Source organism: Enhydra lutris, unplaced genomic scaffold (genome assembly GCF_002288905.1).
Source record: "Enhydra lutris kenyoni isolate GAN:26980312 unplaced genomic scaffold, ASM228890v2 scaffoldscaffold11, whole genome shotgun sequence".
NCBI lineage: Eukaryota > Metazoa > Chordata > Mammalia > Carnivora > Mustelidae > Enhydra > Enhydra lutris.
The window spans coordinates 1,660,572-1,679,239 of NW_019154095.1; the positions used below are offsets into that span (position 1 = coordinate 1,660,572).

Sequence of the window (18,668 nt, forward strand, 5' to 3'; positions counted from 1 at the left end):
ACTTCCCCCCAGCTTTCTTGCTGGCCCCCACCCCGCTCCCTGCCCACCCTGCCATCCACGTCCACACGTAACCAGTGAGATGCGACTTTTCTGCACAGTGTCCTGGAGATGAATTCCCTTTCCAGGTCCCCTTTCGAGCAATGAAGCCCCTGGCTCGCGGGGCAGACGCGGAAAGCCCCTGTGTGTGGCGGCAGCCCTTCCGGATGGATCTCTTCTGGCCTCTCATCCAGCATTTAGAGATCCTGTGTTTTCTGGCCTCTTCCCTTTGCTTGTGGGGATGCCTGCCCCTGCCCCATCTCCACCGGTCAGCCTGCCCGTGGTCAAGCTTCTTCTCGAGGGTCACCTCCTCGGGGGCCTCACCTGGCGGCCCCCTGTCCTGCCAGCTGTGCTCCCTCTTCACTTCCCAGAGCAGCTTGGGTCTCCCTCTGCTCTTATCTTGTATTCTAAGTATCTGTTTACGTCTCTAGTCCGTGTTTTATTTTTGTCCTTATCACTCACGTGGCTTTTCACGCTGCCTTGACCCAGCGGGTTTTCCAAAGGTATTTGTTGAGCTCACACTGCAAAGAAATATAGTCCAGGTTTCGGATTTTCAGAGACACAAACCCATCATGATATCTGGTCCCGGGGAACTTACTAGGGATCCCGACTCGAAGCCCGAGATTATATTCACTTGGACAGTGTTTCTCCCATCCCCCATCCCCTGAATGAGCGTCGTTAGTGGAAGCTGATTGTCCTCCTGGGAACAGCTGGGGATGCCGGTGCAGAAAGTCCAGCACCAGGACCGCATGTGTGAGGGAGCTCGGCACTGTCTGACTCACGCTTTGCTCGCAGGTGCACACCAAGATGTCGCTGGTCGCCGTGCCCTTCTACCAAAAGCGACACAAGCACTTTGACCAGTCGTACCGCAATGTTCAGACAAGGTACCTTCTGGATGAATATGCTGCGAAAAAGTAAGTTGAAATCCAGCTTTCGGACCGGTAAATCTTTGTTTGTGGGGTCTGGCATTAACGGGCTTTACCTCGTCCCCTGCACCCTGGCCATGAACTGGTTTGGGGAGGGTCAGGGATGGCACATTCCTAGCACCGGCGGGGAAATTCGGCTCTCCTGATTGCCCAGCAAACTCCGTGTGGAGCACTGCTGGGACCCTGGTGGATCCCAGTGGATCACAATAGATCCTGGTGGATCCCGTGGATCCAGGGAGACTGGCTCTGAGCCCCTCATTTAGGTTATGAAGGCAGAGACTTTTGAGTAAGTGCTCCTTGCCGGCTCCTCCTCACAAAGCTTGCAGAAGTACAATCTGAAAAATCACCAGTGCAGAAGGGCAGCCAGGAGGGACAGTGGCAGGGGGAGAGAGGCTTCTGGGGGCAAAGGGATGATTGCAGGGAGGCTGATGTCAGTAGTTTTGCTCCAGTATTAGTAAATGTAGTAGAAAGGTGAATGTATCCTCTGCCTCAGTGGCTGGTGAGAAGCCGTAGGTCTTGTGCCAGTGTCTGAAGCCTGGGGTCCTCGGGGACATGCCACACCTGCCTGGGGCCGCAGATGCCCTCGGTCTCAGGGGCCCGTGAGCCGGCCGTGCTGCCCAACCGGAGGCAGTGCCGGGCGTGCCGGGCTGCGGTCTCTGGAGCTTGAGCGTGTCACCAGGAGGCTATATTTAGACCTGCCCGTGGCCCTCGTGTCAGTTGCCATCCCTGTAACAAAGAGCCAAACACCCACAGCCTCCCAGCGGCCTCTGGGAGCTTCAGATCCCCGGACATGTGTATAATCACGTCGTTAGGCCACAGCGCGGGGGGAGGCACTCGTGGGCATGGGTGTAAAATGGTGAGGGAGAGGAGTGCGTGTGTGAGTGCGCCCCTCTGAGGACGCACGTGTGCAGACCTGCCAGCGCAGGGACGTAGGTTTCTGTGTGTGTGTGCATGCGCGTGACTGTGCACGTGTGTGTGAGTGTCTATGTGTGCACGAGTGCACAGATGGGGCAGTGCCTGCTCAGGGATGTAGGTTTCTGTGTGTGCACGTGAGTGTGTCAGTGTGCACGCATGTTTACTGTGCAGGTGGGGCAGTGCCTGCGCAGGGACGTATGTTTCTGTGTGTGCGTGCGTGTGTGTGTGCGCACGTGTGTGCTGGTGTGCTCAGGGAGACACACACATGTGCATGTGCTCATTCATGTTCCTGTGCCGGCACGGTTCGAGGCTGACTTGCGTGCAGGAGAGAGGGGTGCAGTTTTTCAGATGACTTTGCACACTCCTCCAACACGCCTGATTGTTTGTCCCGTGTCCCTCCAGGCGCACGTCCACCCAGTCGTCCTCCCAGAGGTCTCTCTCTCAGAGGTCGTCCTCCCAGAGAGCGACCGGCCAGACGGCGTCTGGAGGGACCACCTGTAGCATCTGCGCCAAGAGACTGAGAACGGACGCGCTGGAAGAGGAGGAGCACGAGAAGAAACGGAGGTAATGCCCTGTCCTCCGCTCCTGCGCCAGCCAGCACGGCGGCCTCACGTCTCTGTGGGCAGGGGCTCCGCGGGGGTGTGCGGCCACCACGGGAACCGCGACACGCCGTTAGCCGAGAGCCTGGAGGGTCACCTTTGCTTCTCGCGAAGGCAGTTGCCGCTGTCCGGTGCTCGCTTCCTTCTCCCCAGGCTGTCTCAGTGAGTCCTACGGGATAACCGTGTGGGGCACTTTCCGGAGCGTTCTGCACAGCAGAACCTGCCCATGGGGCCACGACGTGGGGCCATGCCATGTCCGTGCTCTGCCCTGTCCCACACCGCGCCCCCCCAGCTTTGCGCAAGGAGCAGCCTTCTCCTGTGAAAGCGCCGAGACCTGACAGGTTGAAGTTCATGTCGAGTTTCCACTGACGAGCCTTTAGCCGTGAAAGCGGCCAGATTATTCCCAGATCACAGAGAAGCAGGCGGAGACCTTACAAGAACCAAACAGTGAAGCAGCCCATGATGGTTTGTGTTAGACCTGCTCTGGTTTTCCCCCTCGCCTCCCTGGACTTTTCTAGAACATTTTCTCTATATTCGAGCACACTTAAAACCTGAAGGGAAAAATGAGAATTTGGCAGACACGTCCTATTTTGAACGCTGCACTACAAAGCGGGGATCCGTGTCACAGACACAGGCTGCCGAAGAGATCAGGCTCTATTGTGCAAACTTCGAATGATCCTTTCGAGGCCTTGTGGGAACGTTGCCGTATAAATTTTATAATAAAACGGTGATTTCTTTTGCGAGAGAATCACTTCAACATGTACACGTGACCAAAATCTGGATTTTCTGTTACTGGACTATTTAAAAAATGGTTCTGTCTTCATTTAGGGTGTGGTTGTGGGGAGTGAGAAGCCCTGACCCTTATAATCTTATTAATTATTCCTGGTGGTGACCTTGAACACGTCACAGAAACTTTCTATTCCCCGATTTCCATAGGAGTGAATGGGGGGAGGTCGACTTGTACTGACAAGGGGGGCTGGGCCGTGGGATACTGTGATGTACGTGGTTGTGGTGATAATGGCTCTGGGGACAGTCCCCACAGTGGGAGGTCCTTTTGAGACCGGCGGGGCTCCTCTCCCGGAGCTGTCTGTTGACCCCCAGCATGTATGTGGGTTGTGGCCTGGGTCTCTCCGGCTCCTTGGTCCCCCCCACCCCCTGGGGCAGATGCTAGTTTAAGGTGTGGGACAAACCTGTCCTTGAAATATGGACCCATGGGTGCGTCGATCTGAATCACTGTTGTGTCTTCGTGTGATGGAAAAGCCAAGGCGTCCTTGGCATGCTCTGAGCTCGCGGCATGGCCCTCCGGAGGGTACGGCGGGTTAGAAATACCCCTCCGGTGCCTTTCCATCTGTCCTAGTGGAAGATGGGCCCAGAGGCATGAACAAGTCCATTTTAGGGGCTTCAGACTCCTTCTGTGTCGCTGCATCCCGGCGTGTCTGCTCACAGCGACCCTTCTGAGCAAGTGCCGGCCTCGGGACAGTGCCGACTGCACTCCCCGCGGTAAAGGAGGGCTGGCCCGTCTTCCCCATAACTGTTTTATTGATGAATCGTACACCTGCCCTTCTTACAACAGCTTCGGGGGTGGTATTCGCTCACTAGCTGGGCTGTAGTCTTGAAAGAAAGACATAAAATGAAGCAGAAATAACATCTCTCCCTTCCTCTCCGTGTGCCCCACTTGAGGAAAGGTTGGTGGCGAGCGTTTGTGGCCTCCAGACCTTCGAAGAGCTCTTACCCTCTCTGTGTGTCGTGACACTAATGTCCCCTCTTCGCCCGGCAGGTACCAGTCTCTGGTGGCTGCTTACGGGGAGGCCAAGCGGGAGCGTTTCCTCCGGGAGCTGGCTGAGATGGAGGAGAACGTGCACCTGGCCCGCGCCCAGGCTCAGGACAAGCTGGACAGATACGCCATCCAGGAGATGGTAGGGGACCCCGGGGCTCTGTGAGAGGCATGGGTCTGGGGTGGGCTGGCCACGTGACGTGCGGATGGCCCGTGGGCAGGCAGCCTTGCTTGCCCGGGCCACACCCCTTCCCACAGCGCACTGACCTGTTCTTGCTTCCCGGGGCAGGTGGAGGACAAGCTGGCGGGCCACAGTCACTCATACTTGGAGCGGATGCGCCGGGCCCCCGAGATCCTGGTGCGCCTGAGGTCCCACACGGTCTGGGAGAGGATGTCTGTGAAGCTCTGCTTCACCGTACAAGGGTTCCCCACGCCTGTGGTGCAGTGGTGAGTGCGGGGTTCCTGCCCCGGGGCCCAGGGTGGCCGTCCCGCACTTCCTCTTAAGGAGCTGGGAACGGTGGGGGCCAACGTGCAGAAGGGGACCCCTGGGGGGCGCGCATGGCACACACCCCGTCCCACTGCCCACCGCGTGCGAAGCTTGACGGGGTGTACGTTTAAACATTTATAAACACTCCCCGAACGTCCACTGTCAGCGCCGTACCGGCCCTGTTATTTCGACTTAGCTGAGTTTTCAGAGGATTGTTGTTCAGGAGTAAGTCCCTTCAGATGACCTGAACGCGGCGGGGCAGCATGTGGGGCCGCGGCTGAGGGCCTCCGGTGACGTCAGGGGTCGCGTCTCCGGGCCCCGCGGACCCTGTTTTCTGCATCTGTCGCATACGTGTTTGTTTCCCACTTGCTGGAAGCGATAATGATCTCCCCCGAGTTTGTAGCCTGCTGCAAAGGCCACACACATTTCCTCGTAACCTAACCAGGTGCTCAGCACATTCAGAGAATTAGTGCCGGGTCCCGTGGCTGTTGGTCAGGCGGGCTGGGGAGGCAGAGACCCACTGACTCTCGGGCTCAGGGAGACGAGGTCCTGCAGTCCTGGGTGGGGCGCGGAGGCCAGCTTTGTGCCGTCGGGATCCTGCATGACTCTGCAGAGAGGCTGGCCTGGGACCCAGCTAATGTGGGTAACATTCTTTTCCCCGGGAGTGATTTATCCTGCGTTCCTCACGCAGTCCGAGGACACCCACAGCGTTCTCTGTCACAGGCTGAGGGTGGCCCCAACAGGCTGGGTTCTGCAGCAGCTGCTCTTTCCTGGGCGGATGGACAGACATGGGCCTTGGGTCAGTCCCCTCGTTGCACCACGGTGCACCGGCCCGAGGTCCTGTGAGGTGGGGCTCCCAGGGCAGGGCGATAACTTCCCCAGGGGCCCTAAGGAAGGCTGGGACAAAAGGCAAATGCCAGTCTGTCTTTGCGGTAACAGGCGTGTTTCCCTCGTGTAGGTACAAAAACGGTAGTTTGATCTGCCAAGCGGGAGAGCCGGGCAAGTACAGAATCGAGAGCAAGTACGGCGTGCACACACTGGAGATCAACAGGTAGGGCGTTGGGGGTACGGTGGGCACCCCAGGGCACCTGCCTCACATAGCCAGCATCCAGACCCAGGGCACCTGTCATAGAAACAGCTGCTCAGGGAGCACCATGTCCACTCTGTGCAGTGGGACTTTGGTGGTGTTTTTGTGTTAATCTGTGGGAGAAGCTTCTGGAAGCTTCCGGAAGCTGTCCTTGCTGTCGGGTCCCCGGGAGGCAAACCCGCAGCTCTGTCCAGGCTCCCGCTCTGGGAGCAAAGAGAATACACAGGTGGTTTAACGACAGATGTGGCCATCAGGTGCGCAGGTGACCGTAGACTTGTACGACTTCCCCACACCTGCCCCGCAGGGGCGCAGCGAGGGCCGGGCTGGGGACCAGTCCCTAACCAAACCCAGGCTCCTCAAAGGAATGTATGTTTTATAGCCCTGTGTACTTTGTACGGTATCTTGTCCCAAGGAGAGGCTTAATAAATAGACTGAGTAAGCTAAAAAAAAGAGAAAAAGAAATATAACTTCTATCTTTTTTCTCATAAATTGAAAAAAGTGTAGCATACAGATGAGGAAAAGAGAATAAAAATCTTTCCTGTTTCCCACAGCATCAGTATTGTCCTGTAAAGATAACATTTCATTTTCCTTACACAGCACGTGCACACATGCATGCACACCTAGATTTTTTTTTTCAAAAGTGAGATTCTGCCTCTCTTTTTCTGCTTCTGTGCACACACAGTTTGTATGTTATAAGATCATAACATGGTGCAGTCCACTTCTCTCCCAGTACATCGCGACATTTTCCCGTGCTCAGCTGGTACTCTCACAGGTACGGGGGGCTCCTTCCTGCGCTGTGATTAGGGACCACGGCCAGACACCTGGGTTTGGATCCCTGATCTACCATGTACCTTGTGACTTTGGATGGGTCATGAACTCTTCCTGAATTGTGGTATTTTTATCTGAAATCATTATCAAGACACAGATGATAAACAATGGAACGATCATGAAAACCAGATAAGACCGTGTATGTTCCTATATGTCATATAAACACGTGGTGAGTGTGCGTGTGTGTGTGTGTGTGTGTGTGTGGTAAGTTAATTCAAGTCCTTTCTAGGAAACAATGAGGGAGACTAATATAGGTACAAAAAGTCGGTGAGGCATCGGGGTATATAACTGCATTGATTTTATTATTACTAACTTGTAGAGCGACTATATCGTAATTAGGCTTGGTTTACTTAGAGGTAAGATAACCCACAATAAAAGAATTGTTAGAAAATGGTCCCACTGAAACAGTCCCCAGGGTGACTCGGAGGAGTCCCAAGTTAGCACAACAGAGCGTCCGTCACGGGACCTTCTCCCCAATGCCTTCTTACACCGAGGACATTCTTTTTTAATTAAGAGTTTTTAGACACTGGTTCTATTGACCCGTTTTATACACTGCTTACCCCGAGGTGCTCCATCTGCGTGACCACCGTGTGGGGCCCAGGCCCGCACGCCAGAGGGGAGTGGGGTGTGCACCCCTGGAGCAGGTGGGGGCAGGCAGGGAAGTCACGGAGAGGAGGCCTCAGGGGTTGGGGTCCTGCCGGACCCACCTCACAGGCTTCTTGCTGAAGGCGGGCAGGGCGATGAGATTCATCGGGGGTGGGGGGGGGGAGGCGCCTGCCCAGACACGCTGCGGGGCGGGGGGAACCCTGAGCAGACCCCGCAGGCTTCCTGTATGTGAGGAAGCACCCAGGGCTGAGGATCGGTGGGGTCTGACCCACGTTGGTCCCGGAGGGAGTCCACCATCTCCCCTTTTCCACCCCACGGGAAGTCCGTGTCACCTCCTTTCTTTGCTTTTCTGCCTCGTGCTCACTGGGTCCTCCTCAGTCTCCTGCCTGTGTTCTCCCTCCTTGTTTCCCAACTTCTGACGGGGGTCCCCCTCCAGGCACTGCCCCCCTGGCGCTCCTAGGACCACACCCGCCGCCACACCGCACGTGGGCTGGCTTTCTTACCGGTCAGAAATGGCCTTGGAGAAGCCTCTGGAGGAGGCCTGGTGGGTTCCCCATCACCAGAACCAGCTCTCCACCTGCGGATTACTCAGAACTAGTGTTAGAAAGTTGTGATTAAGATGAAAATTTGTGACAAGTCATTATCCTGGTTTTTCAGGTAAATCTGAGGCTGTTTCAAAAAGCTGGGGGTCTGGGCCTTCTGGTGCCATTTATTGAGAACCTACTGAGTTCCAGGCACTGGTGTAGATGCTTGGGATACAGCACTAAAACCAAGGTCCTCTTCTTTGGGGTCGGGTCTTACAATCTGGCAAAAGGAGGTGAACTGTAAGAAAAATAAGAAAGTGAATTATATAGTAAATCAGGAGGCCACAGTGCTGGGCATGGGGAGTGGGGCCCTGTTGGTGTGGGGTTGGGCTGGCATGTGGGGTGAAGTAGGGTGGCAGTCAGGCTGGCCCTCACTGAGAAGATGTCTTCAGAGCAAGGCTGTAGGAGATGCAGAATGGGACAAATCAGGGCAGTGAGCCGGGACGTCTCCGTCCCAAGGGAGCAGCTCTGGCAGAGGCTCGGAAACCGTGGGTCCCAGCTCCTGGGGCTGGAGCGGTGGGTGGCCGTCACAGGCCGGGAGGTCAGAGGTGCAGCTGGGGCTGTGGGGGTCAGATGGACGCTGTCAGCTGCAGCAAGGACGCTGACTTTTCCTCGGGGTTGTGGGGATGCGGAGGGTCCGAGCTCTGGCTCTGAGCACAGGGCTGGGCTGTTGGTGGTGGGCTGGCCTGGCTAGGACGACACGGTTCTGTGCAGGTGCTGGAGGGAGACCAGCGGGAGGTGGAGGGTCAGACATGGCGTGTTGCTGAGAAGGGGCGCCGCTGGGGTGAGGCAGACTGGGGGTCTGCACACATGCTTGCGCAGAGGGTCAGGGGGTCTCTGCACCCTGGGTGGGAACACCCACCCCTTCCACATTTCCCAGAGAATAACCTTCTCTGCTTTGATTTCTAGAATGTGTGGCTATTTACTAGCCAGAAAGCCACGCTGTGTGGGAGGAGCAAGCTTGTGTCCAGGGCCGTCTCCTCTCTAACCGGGGTGCCCTGTGGCCGGTTGGGGGTCCCTGGTCAGCCCGAGGTTTCACCCAGCTTGCTTCTGAGTTACTAACTGCATTTACAAGGGAAAACCATTTCCCGTTCTCCAGTGTGAGACTTCGACTCTTATCCCGGGGATGTTAGCAGCTTTGAACCTGGCGCACGGACAGACCCGTGAGTATGTCAGCTGCAAGTTTGTAAACTGAGGCCCGGGACGCCGTGGCCCGTGGCTCAGCAGCCAGGCCCCCCGCAGACGCACTCTGAGTTTGCGGAGACGGACGCGTGCAGCACTGGTCTGCCTGGGGACCCCTTTGGCAGCTGCGGGGCCGAGGGGAGCCCAACTCCCGCCGTCTCCACGCAACTCAGCTGTTCATGCCGAAGTGCTGAGTCGCCGTCATTTGATCCGTGGCCGTTCCGAGTGCGGCGGAATGTGCCGCCGTCCCCAGAGGGCAGCCTGGGTGACGTCTGCTGCTCTGAATACCCTCTGGCCGCTGAGCCCTCCAAGTGCTTCCCTCCCTCCTGTGCTGTCGGATTTAGACTGTAACCGACACGGGTTTATGTGCTCGCAGGACTCCCCGGGGACTCATAATGTGAGTTCTCTTTCTTCGCAGAATTTTAATGCAGTGCTCGTGTTTTATGAAAGCGCGTGGAACGACCTCGGGCGGGTTTTGTTTCCAGCACCCCTGCCTCCTCCCCGTGGCTCGCAGCACGGCTTCCGGGCCGACCTCCCGGCACTTGGGTGTAGACGTCTGTCTTCAAACTCTCATTTGAGTTAGATTGTGAATCCAGGGTGGACGTGGCTCCCAGGGAAGGATGCTGGGCCCGAGTCCCCAGCACAGGTCAGGGGTGACATGGGCACTTGTCCGAGTACCCTCCTGGCGGGAGATCAGCAGGCATGACACTGTTTCGTGAAGCTGGTCTGGGGACACCTTGAGACTCGGAGATGTACAAGGGCCCCACGGGTTTGTGTGAAGATCGGGACCTCTGTCTGTTCTGGGAAGTCGTCCAAACAGAACATGCAACCCTCTGCCTCTTAACTGCGTGCTTGCAATTTCTCCCAGCCCGAGGGACGGGCCGCAGCAGGCTCTGGAGGCTGGCTGCGTGTGGCCTGGGGGAGGAGAGAGGGAACGCAGTCCTGCTGGGGTGTGGGAAGACATGTAGGTCCCCGGATTATCTGTGGACAAAATTCTGAGAAGGGCCCAGGCTCCTCAGTCTGGGTGCCCGGCCTGTCCGCCCCTGGGCGTGTACTCGCGCCGGCGCTCCGGGTCCTGTCCTTCCCGCAGCCGCACACTGGGCGGCACGGGTGAGCCCGGCCCCCAGTCCAGGCAGGTGATCTTGTGATCTTGTCTGTGTGTCCCAGCGTGTTTCATGCCATATAAAACACGCACAATGGAGCGATGCGGAAACAGTGTTGTAAGAGTGACACACAAGGACGGACCCATACCTCCTCGCCCCGTGGGCTGTCCGGACGCCCTCCCTGGGACGCTCGCAGGGAAGCAGTGGGTCGGAGTATCTGGGGAAGTGTCTGCCCTGCCTTACATGCCAGAGCACGCCACGGGTCCTCTCCGGGAGGAAGGCGCACCGACGGACACCCCAGCTGCCAAGGGATCCCCGGCCCACCCCCTGCTGAGTGGCACTTGCTAACTGGTCCCTTGAGAAGCCCGCACGAGTGCGTTAGGTGGTGCTTCTCGCTATCCGATTCTCAGCTGGAAAACTGGCTCAGGATCTTGTGGGACAGGCTGCTGGGTGGGTGGGCCGCCTGCCCTCCCCGTGGGACGTTCGGTTTGAAAACTCTGGGGTACTATCTGAGACCACTGGTGTTCAGTCCTCCCCAGAAGGGTTTGTGGCCGAAGGACCAAGAAGATTGCTGAGATTAATGGTGGCCGACTGGACAGCACTGGGAGCCCTCGGTTCGTTCTGTCTGAGGACGCGCGGAGCGTGTAGCAGGAGGAGCCTCCCCCCTCGGGAACCGGAGTGACACTGGCCGAGGGACCGTGTCCCGGCTCAGCAGGTTCGCCCCCTGGCCGGACCAGCCCGCTGGCCGTGCTCCGTGAAGTGTCGGCTGTGCCGCTCCTCCTCCCTGAGACTCAGTCCCTGTGCGGTCGCAGTCGGCCTTTGGGTCAGACTTCCATCAGGTGGTTTTCACAGGGTGCTGGTGGCTGTGCACGTGGCTCGGGCCGGAGGACCCTCCCGGCTGGGGCCGTGGGGTGCCGGTTCTCCCTCCTCTCACGTGTCGTCATGGAGCCTGTGAGGGTGTCGGTTGTGGGGAAAGTTGTGGGGCTAATCCCAGAAGAAGGATCCCTTCCTGTTTGCAGAATGCATTCATGAAAATATAATGGTTTCGTTGTTCAGAAGAACTCACACAAGCACACGCACACATACAATAGTAATAATAATAATTCAAGCAGTGCCTGAGGGCCGGGGAGAGAAGTCAGGTGCCTTCCGTGTAGAGCCCCGCCCTGCCGCCCCCTACGGTCTGTGCGCCCCGAGGGAGTGTGTGTGCGGGCATGGAAGGTGATGCTCAAGGGGGAGAAAGCCCCCGGGGTCACGGAAGTTTTGTGTTTTCTTCGGGGAACAGGCTGCACCTGACGTGAGACTGGACAGTGTGTGGCCAAGCAGCCCCTGGGAGGCCAGCCTAGGTCTGCAGCCTCACCGATGGGCTTTGTAGCTGGGCTCGCATGGCCACACGGTGAGCCTAGGGCCAGTGCGCCGTGTGCCCAGCCACAGGGGCGGAGCTCTGTTCATGTGGCTCCCGGGAGCCCGGCACTGAGAGCCAGCGGGAGGAGCCGGAGGGAGCTCCGCCAAAGAAGGGACCCAGTCTCAGCAGAGAGCACGGCGCTCCGAAGCCTCCCTCCCCGTTATCGGAGACACTGTGTGCTTTTTGGTCAAAGGAAATATTTTCAGCTCCAAGGAAGAAAATCAAGTTACTAACAAGCCCCCGAGAATGGGTTTGTCTCTGAGGCACAACTTCTTGATGCATTTGGAAAGGAAGCCTGGGCTCAACTTTTTCCTTTGTTCCTTGTGAGCGGGGTTTTGTGTGTAATTTCTCTCCCCAGAGTAGTATCACGGTCCCGATGCCCACTTCTGGGACAGGCAGTGGGCGCTGCTGGAAAGAGCGCAGATCCTGGATTTGCGCACACCTCGTTTACCCAAGTTCTTCACGTGTCAGTCTTCTCACCACGCTGCTACGTAGCGGTGTGTGTTCTCTGGGGGCTGGGGCTGCGACACAGGACACTCAGGTCGAAGTCGCCGCAGAGCTGGCATCTAGGAAACGCTCAGCCGACGGGTCCTCCCCTTAGGTCCCTGGTCCCGGGGACAATTTCTAGATTCTGGTGGGAACATAGCTCACAGCCAAGAAAATAAGCTTTGTAAGATCGATCTGGGGGTGCAGAGGAGCCTGCCCTGGAGGAGCTGGGGTCCAGGGGTTGCGGGGTCATTTTTCTTTCTGGAGGGGACACGCCGCCTCCCCACGACTCCTGAAGGATGGCTGCCGTGGGCAGGGCTGCAGACAGCTTCAGAGTATCCTGGCGGCTGCTTCCTGTCTGGGGAGTGTCTGATTTGGGGACTTGGGGAATAACCTCTCACACACGGGAATGTCTGGTGGGGAGGGAGGCAGAGTGGACTTTCCTGGAGGCTGAGGTCAGTGGAGCCTTCCCACTGGCCAGATAAAGCCACAAATTCCACCCCGGTAGGAAAATGCAGGCAGCGTAGAGCAGAGACTGCCCCTCGAGGACGAGACTGAGGCACTTCAGGGATGTCTGTATGGCCGGTTTCCCTCAGAGGCAAAGACAAGCCGTGGTCTGGAATCAGACATTGCCGTGTCTGGAACTGACACCAGCTCCCGGGACAGAGCGGACACTGTTCTTAAACTGGTTGCTCATGAACAGAGGATCTAGGTCCTACAAGAGGCTTTCAAGGAACACCCCATTCGATCTGGGTCACGGGCTTCCAGGGCGGTCCCACAGTGCATTTAAGACGCTGCCTTTCTTTCTCTCTCTCCAAGGGCAAACTTTGACGACACAGCGACATACTCGGCTGTGGCCACAAACGGTTACGGGCAGGTGTCGACCAACGCCGCCGTGGTGGTGAGAAGTGAGTGGTCCTGACCGGGCTGGGGGCAAGCCTCGTGCCTTCTGCCTTTGTCGGAGCCCTTCACCCGCTTCTCTTGCAGGGTTCCACGGGGACGAGGAGCCGTTGCACTCGGTGGGACTCCCGATTGGATGTAAGTCGATGCTGTTCCTTGCTGTGCAGAAAAATGTGTAGCACTAGCACGCGATCACAAAGAAAGTGTTTTCTGAGGGTCAAATCTTCTTAAAATCATACTTGAAAAGATTCTTCCCAATCGCTCCTGGTGGTGCTGGTCCACGGAAAGCCCGTTTCCGTGTCCTTCTGTGGCCAGGGGGCATTTTAAGACACTGGTGAAACTGGGAGAGTTACATGTTTGAATCGAGTCCCAATCCTTGAGCTGAATGCTGGCTCCTGCCACCGTGTCCTGTCCCCCACCCCGATCGTCCGTGCCCACTTCGAGCAAGCAGCCACGTGGATCGGGACGAGGATGACGTGATGTTGGCTCTGAGCTGCCTCCTGCCTGCCTCCAGAGGGTCGAGCCTTCCCCTTCCTGCGTGTGTGACCCGCCCGTAGCTCGTGGGTCTGCACCCCGCTGTCTCCTGTACCCCTGTCCCCGCTAATGCCTTCCTTCTCCACTCTGAGTGCAAGTGCATGGGCCGGCTGTCATCCGCCCATGCCCTATTTGCAGGGTAACCTGCAGCAGCCCTGTCTTGGGGCGAGTCGGGGGTGTCTCTGAGCCCCTGGGTCAGTTCTCGGCCGGCAGGCGGGGACGCCGGGCTGACCCGAGCCCTGTGAGTGTGGGAAAAGCAGCCGTGCCTGGAGCGTCTCTAGGACCAGGACTTGGTAGACCCACGTACCGTGGCTCCTTGATGGTTTGGGAATGAGGTTCAGGACTGACCTGCCCTTCCAGATCATGACTGTATCAATCTGGGGTCCGGATGTTACAGGTCAAGTGTGGGTGAGGGAGGACCCGACCCAAACCGTGCTCCAGGGGAAAGCCTTTCTGGCAGCCGTGCACGCCTGTGTGTCGTTGGCTTTGCGTCATCTCTGCATCGGTCATACTCGATTCTCATGTGCCCCACAATCGGGAGTTGTGCAAGATCACGGATGGGCGAGCAGGACGGGGCGGGGCCACATGGGGGGAGGCAGGGCGGCCTGAGAATGTGTGTCGGTGCCCCAGGGAATGCACGGACGATGGCGAGCCCCTGGCTCATTTGGCATCGTACTTTGGTGACCCCTGGTAGGAGCTCAGGGCCTCCGGAGGTGATGGAACTCCCCTTCCTCACTCCCGCCCCTTCCCCACGCCCTCCCACGGCGGAACCGTCCTCTGGAAACTCCCAGCTCTTTAGAAACATCTCCCCTGCACGCACATGTTTCTAAATTATATATCTTTGTTTGTTTTGAAAATTTACTGTGCATTTTCTTCTGAAATGTACCCCCCCCAGCTAAATGTTATGTTTTGAGATTTAATTTGCTGCCTCTGGATGTAGTTGGTCTGTTTTCTGTGCAGAGTAGAGGGCGTTGTGCTGATGAACACAGCACAGCGGGTTCTGAAGCCCAGAACCCTGTGCCTCGGGCTTGAGGGGACCTTCCGGAAGACCCACAGGTTGAGGCTGACGAGGATTTCAGCCCTTTGGTCTCACCACGGGGCTCAGAGTCCACGTGACCGCCCTGTGCCTGGAGGATGGGCCGCATCTCTGTGTGGGTCTTCTCACTCCTTGGGAGGGGCTCGGCATCTACTCCTCGCGGCTGGGGAGAAGTCAGGGCCCACGGCGCCGGCTGAGTGGGGGAGGCCCTCCTCCGGGTGCGTGGGAGGCACCTTCTCGCCTCTGCGGCCGCACATGGAGAAGGGAGCCCGGGTCTCCTCGCGGAGCCCATGGTCAGGACATTGTGCGAAACCTCATCACCTTCCAAAGCCCCCACCTCCTAATACCTTCCCGCTGGGGCTGAGGGCTTTGACGTGTGAATCTGGGGAACATGCTCTCTCGGGGGTGCGGGTGCATGAGGTCCTGGGGAAGTGCTCCTGCTGCATGGGCGCCAGCCTGCCTCCCTCTGTAACCATGTCCCCTCATCTGTCCAGTGCCCCCTTCGTCCGTGATTCCGTACATGCACTTCGACGTCCAGTTTCTGGAGAAGTTTGGGGTCACCTTCAGGAGGGAAGGTGAGACGGTCACTCTCAAGTGCACACTGCTGGTGACCCCGGAGCTGAAGAGGGTGCAGCCGCGCGCAGAGTGGTACAGGGACGGTGAGTACGAGGCAGGGACCGCCGCCCCAGGGGGACGCTGAGCTCTCATCACCCGGCTGAGGACGATGGGTAAGCTCGAGGGGTGGTTTGGTGGTGGCGCCCCCCACGGGGATGACCGCAAGCAGCACGGCCAGCAGAGCACCTTGACCTCCACCCCGGGGATGTGGACAGGTTAGCAGGGATGCCCACGTTTAGATGAGTCCCAGGAGTTTTCTCTATAGCTTCACAAGAAGGGTCTTCCTGTGATTAAACAGGACAAGTGCAGTGTCTGTATCTGCCCGTTTTTCCTTGGCTGGGACAAGTGCTCACAGTTCCTAGAGGCCGTGGAGTCCTGGGGCTCTGTCCTGAGTGTGAGGTTTCTCTTCCACTGGGTCTGTGGGACAGGGTTGGGGCAGCTCCCCGGGGCCTGTGGGGGCTCCCCTGGGTGGGGATAGGGCAGTCTCCCCTTCCTCCTCAGTCTGCACCCCTCTGCGGGGCCGTCCTCCCCGCCCTGTGCGTGTGCGCGACGCAAGGGCATTTTCCTGCGTCTCCTGTGGACAGGGGCCCCTGAAGGACTCTGGCTTTCTGTGGGGCCAGCGAGACTGTCCTGCTTATACTTACTTGGGACCTAACACCATGCAAAGTATTACAAAGAAGCCCACGCCAGCCTGCCCAGACGATATTTATAATGGAGCTGGGGGAAAACAGAGTTGCAAAGCCCTGTCTGAGAAAGCGTGAGAAGTGTCTCAGAACAGGGTGTGACGCTTTGCCAAAGGCATGGTACTGACCATGTGTGCCGACCCTGTGGGGCCCAGCGAGGGTCCGAGACTTGGTGGTGACAGAGGAGATCTGATTTACCCTCTGCCTGCCCTTGGACTTGTCCTTCACAAAATAAGACCCCACACCCATGTCCCCAGGACGGGGGTATCCTGTGCCACGGTCGGCTGGAGGGCCCCGTGCCCCATTCCACGGTGGTCTGCATTTGCCCCAGGGCTCAGGGTTGGAGTTGGTCCATTTTTTCCCATTAGGAACAATTCTTGAATGAAGTCACTGTGGCGTGCCTGTTCGCTACCTTGGGGCCCATTCTTGGAGCGTGCGTTGGGCGCCCAGACAACGCGCTCGCTGAAGGGTTTTGGCCCATGTTCCTGCTCGTGCTAGTGGCTGTGCTCCCGCAGGCCGGAGGGGGCAGCATCCCTCTGTCCCGTCCAAGCAGGAATGCAGCCGTGTGGTTGTGTCTGCCTGACATCAGGGAGGCCAGGGGTCACTCCTCCTTTCGTCTGCTGCTCCTTGCTTTCCCACGTTGCTGTTTCTTGCCTGGGCCTGGCCTCCTCCGCAGCGGCCGGCTCTGTCCTGGCCTTCAGCTGGACGGTTTACTGCTGCTACAGGTCACTGTCAGGCACAGAGTGGAGGGCCGTCACTGAACCAGCCCTGGCCACAGGAGGGTGTCACCTCCACAAAACCATGGTGGTGCACTTGGTGAGACACCGTGGGGTGTGCCAGGGCAGGGAGCTGGCCCCGGCCACCGCCATCCCCCTAGGCAGAGACACGCTGTCTCTGTCCTTCCGACGCTGACCATGGTCCCATCCCGCAGATGCCCCTTCCCTTGCCATTGGCTGTTGTGTGTGCTCTCGTGTGAAACGCGGCTCTCAGACGGTTGGGAGGCTGCCCCTTCCCCCCTCCGCGTGAGGCTCGAAACCCCGCCCCCCCTACCAGGCCCCTCTGCGCACCTACAGTCCGATTTCCTGGACGGTTTCTGAAGCCGTCCCGCATGGCCACTCTGCAGATGTGCTGCTGAAGGAGTCCAAGTGGACCAAGATGTTCTTTGGAGAAGGCCAGGCATCCCTGTCCTTCAGCCACCTGAACAAGGACGACGAGGGCCTGTACACCCTGAGGATTGTGTCCAGAGGGGGCATCAGTGAGCACAGCGCCTTCATGTTTGTCCGAGGTGTGTGGCCATGGGTGTGCAGGCGGCACGGCGAGGGCGCGGGTGCAGGAGGGTGGGACACCTGACGAGGGCGGAGCAGGTGTGTGGGGGGCGGCTCACTGTGCTCCTTGCACACCTCCTGATGGGGACGTCGGGGCTCTCGTCTTGGGCATGTATGACTGTCCGTCCACGACTGACTGTCTGTCCACAACATGAGGAAGCTATAGTTGGGAACAGGTCAGGACCCTAACTTCTGCGTCTCTGTTGATGAATTGGTAGAATGTATAAAACGACTTCTAAGCCTGAACACGCCTGTGTTGCTAATTCTCGAGAGATTTCAAGAACGAGGAGGGGTCCTGAGTAGGGAACACCGGTGGGGGGGGCCCTCATGCCCCAGCTTGCTTGTGAGGCGAGGCCCTGAGCTAGGACTGCTGTCACCAGCACCACCCACCTTGGTGAGCGAGCGGCACCAGGCCGACGGCCAGCCCCCGCTTGGAGCTTCACGCGCAGAGTCCGTGTGCACCTGTTTGCAATTCCTGCCTTCCCCGGGGGCCGCAGGACCCCCACGTTATGGGAAGGAGAACAGAGTCATGACAGAGCAGGCGGGTTAGATGCTGTGCACGTTCTGTGCCGGGCACATGCACACGTCACACCCTCGCTGTAGTGAACGGACACGGGGACCCGCCACCTGGATGAAATCACGTCTATCCTGCGTACACAGTGCCCGGGGATGTATCTCCGCACACGTGTGTCTGTGCACACGCAGAAACGCCTCCTCACATGTGTGTGCACAACCTGAAGCTCTGACACTGACTTCATAAGCCTGTGCTGTGATTCTCTGTCTCCAGTGCAGACGTGGGTCTCAGAGGGGACTTCTCCAGGGTGGGGCAGCTGGGGGCCAGCTGTCTGGGCCTGAAGCTGGAGGCTTCTCGTGCACATTCCCAGCCCCCGGGCCCTTCTGGGCACCTGCTGGAGCTCTGCCCTGCCTCTACTCCCAGGCCCCCTGCGGTCTCTGGCCTCGGGACCCTCCTCTCCAGGGTCAGCTGAGCCACCCTGAGGATCCCAGAACACTTGGTTCTTGTTGGCGGGCTCAGCTGTCCTGAGCCTGTGGCTGGCCTCCGGCATTCTGACGCCTGCCCGGCCTTGCCCTCCCTTACTCGCTGTTGCCCTCCCGCCGGCTCCAGGTTCCCTGGGCCTGGAACAGCTCCAGCATATTGCTGTTTCCAAACCGCAACTGTCGGATCAGAGCATGAAGGAGGGGCTGTATCATCAGGGAATACTATAATTAAAAAAAAAAAAAAAAAGGAATACATAGAAAACAAATCCACTCTCCCTCCCCACCCCACCCCCTGAGACAACATAAACTTGCTGGGCTGGGGTTTTAGACCCTTCCACAAAGTCTTACCATTTTTATTGGGCTGGCATTAAAGTGCACCTTCCATTCTCTGTGCTTGCCTTCTGGCAAGGTGTTTCACCCCATAAAAAGGCAGTAAGTACCACATAGCTGAGCTCGCCTCACTTACTCAGCATCCACAGCAGGAAGAAAATAATGCATGTATGAGGGGGTTTCACTGGCCTGATTATTTTCGGAGGATTCTGAAAGCAAAAGAAAACATTTGGC

At 58.0% G+C, this 18,668-nt stretch overlaps 1 protein-coding gene across 1 annotated transcript in view; it reads left to right on the top strand.

The window, feature by feature from the left end:
• The first annotated feature begins 843 nt into the window (after positions 1 to 843).
• LOC111144535 (myomesin 2) overlaps positions 844 to 18,668 on the top strand; it is a 69,019-nt gene continuing 51,194 nt past the window's right edge. The window contains exons 1-9 of the mRNA XM_022498857.1: positions 844 to 950; positions 2,280 to 2,441; positions 4,254 to 4,392; positions 4,540 to 4,697; positions 5,696 to 5,788; positions 12,835 to 12,923; positions 13,003 to 13,053; positions 14,980 to 15,144; positions 16,907 to 17,068. Of these exons, the coding sequence (XP_022354565.1) occupies positions 844 to 950; positions 2,280 to 2,441; positions 4,254 to 4,392; positions 4,540 to 4,697; positions 5,696 to 5,788; positions 12,835 to 12,923; positions 13,003 to 13,053; positions 14,980 to 15,144; positions 16,907 to 17,068 (1,126 nt within the window). The remainder of the gene's footprint in view (positions 951 to 2,279; positions 2,442 to 4,253; positions 4,393 to 4,539; positions 4,698 to 5,695; positions 5,789 to 12,834; positions 12,924 to 13,002; positions 13,054 to 14,979; positions 15,145 to 16,906; positions 17,069 to 18,668) is intronic.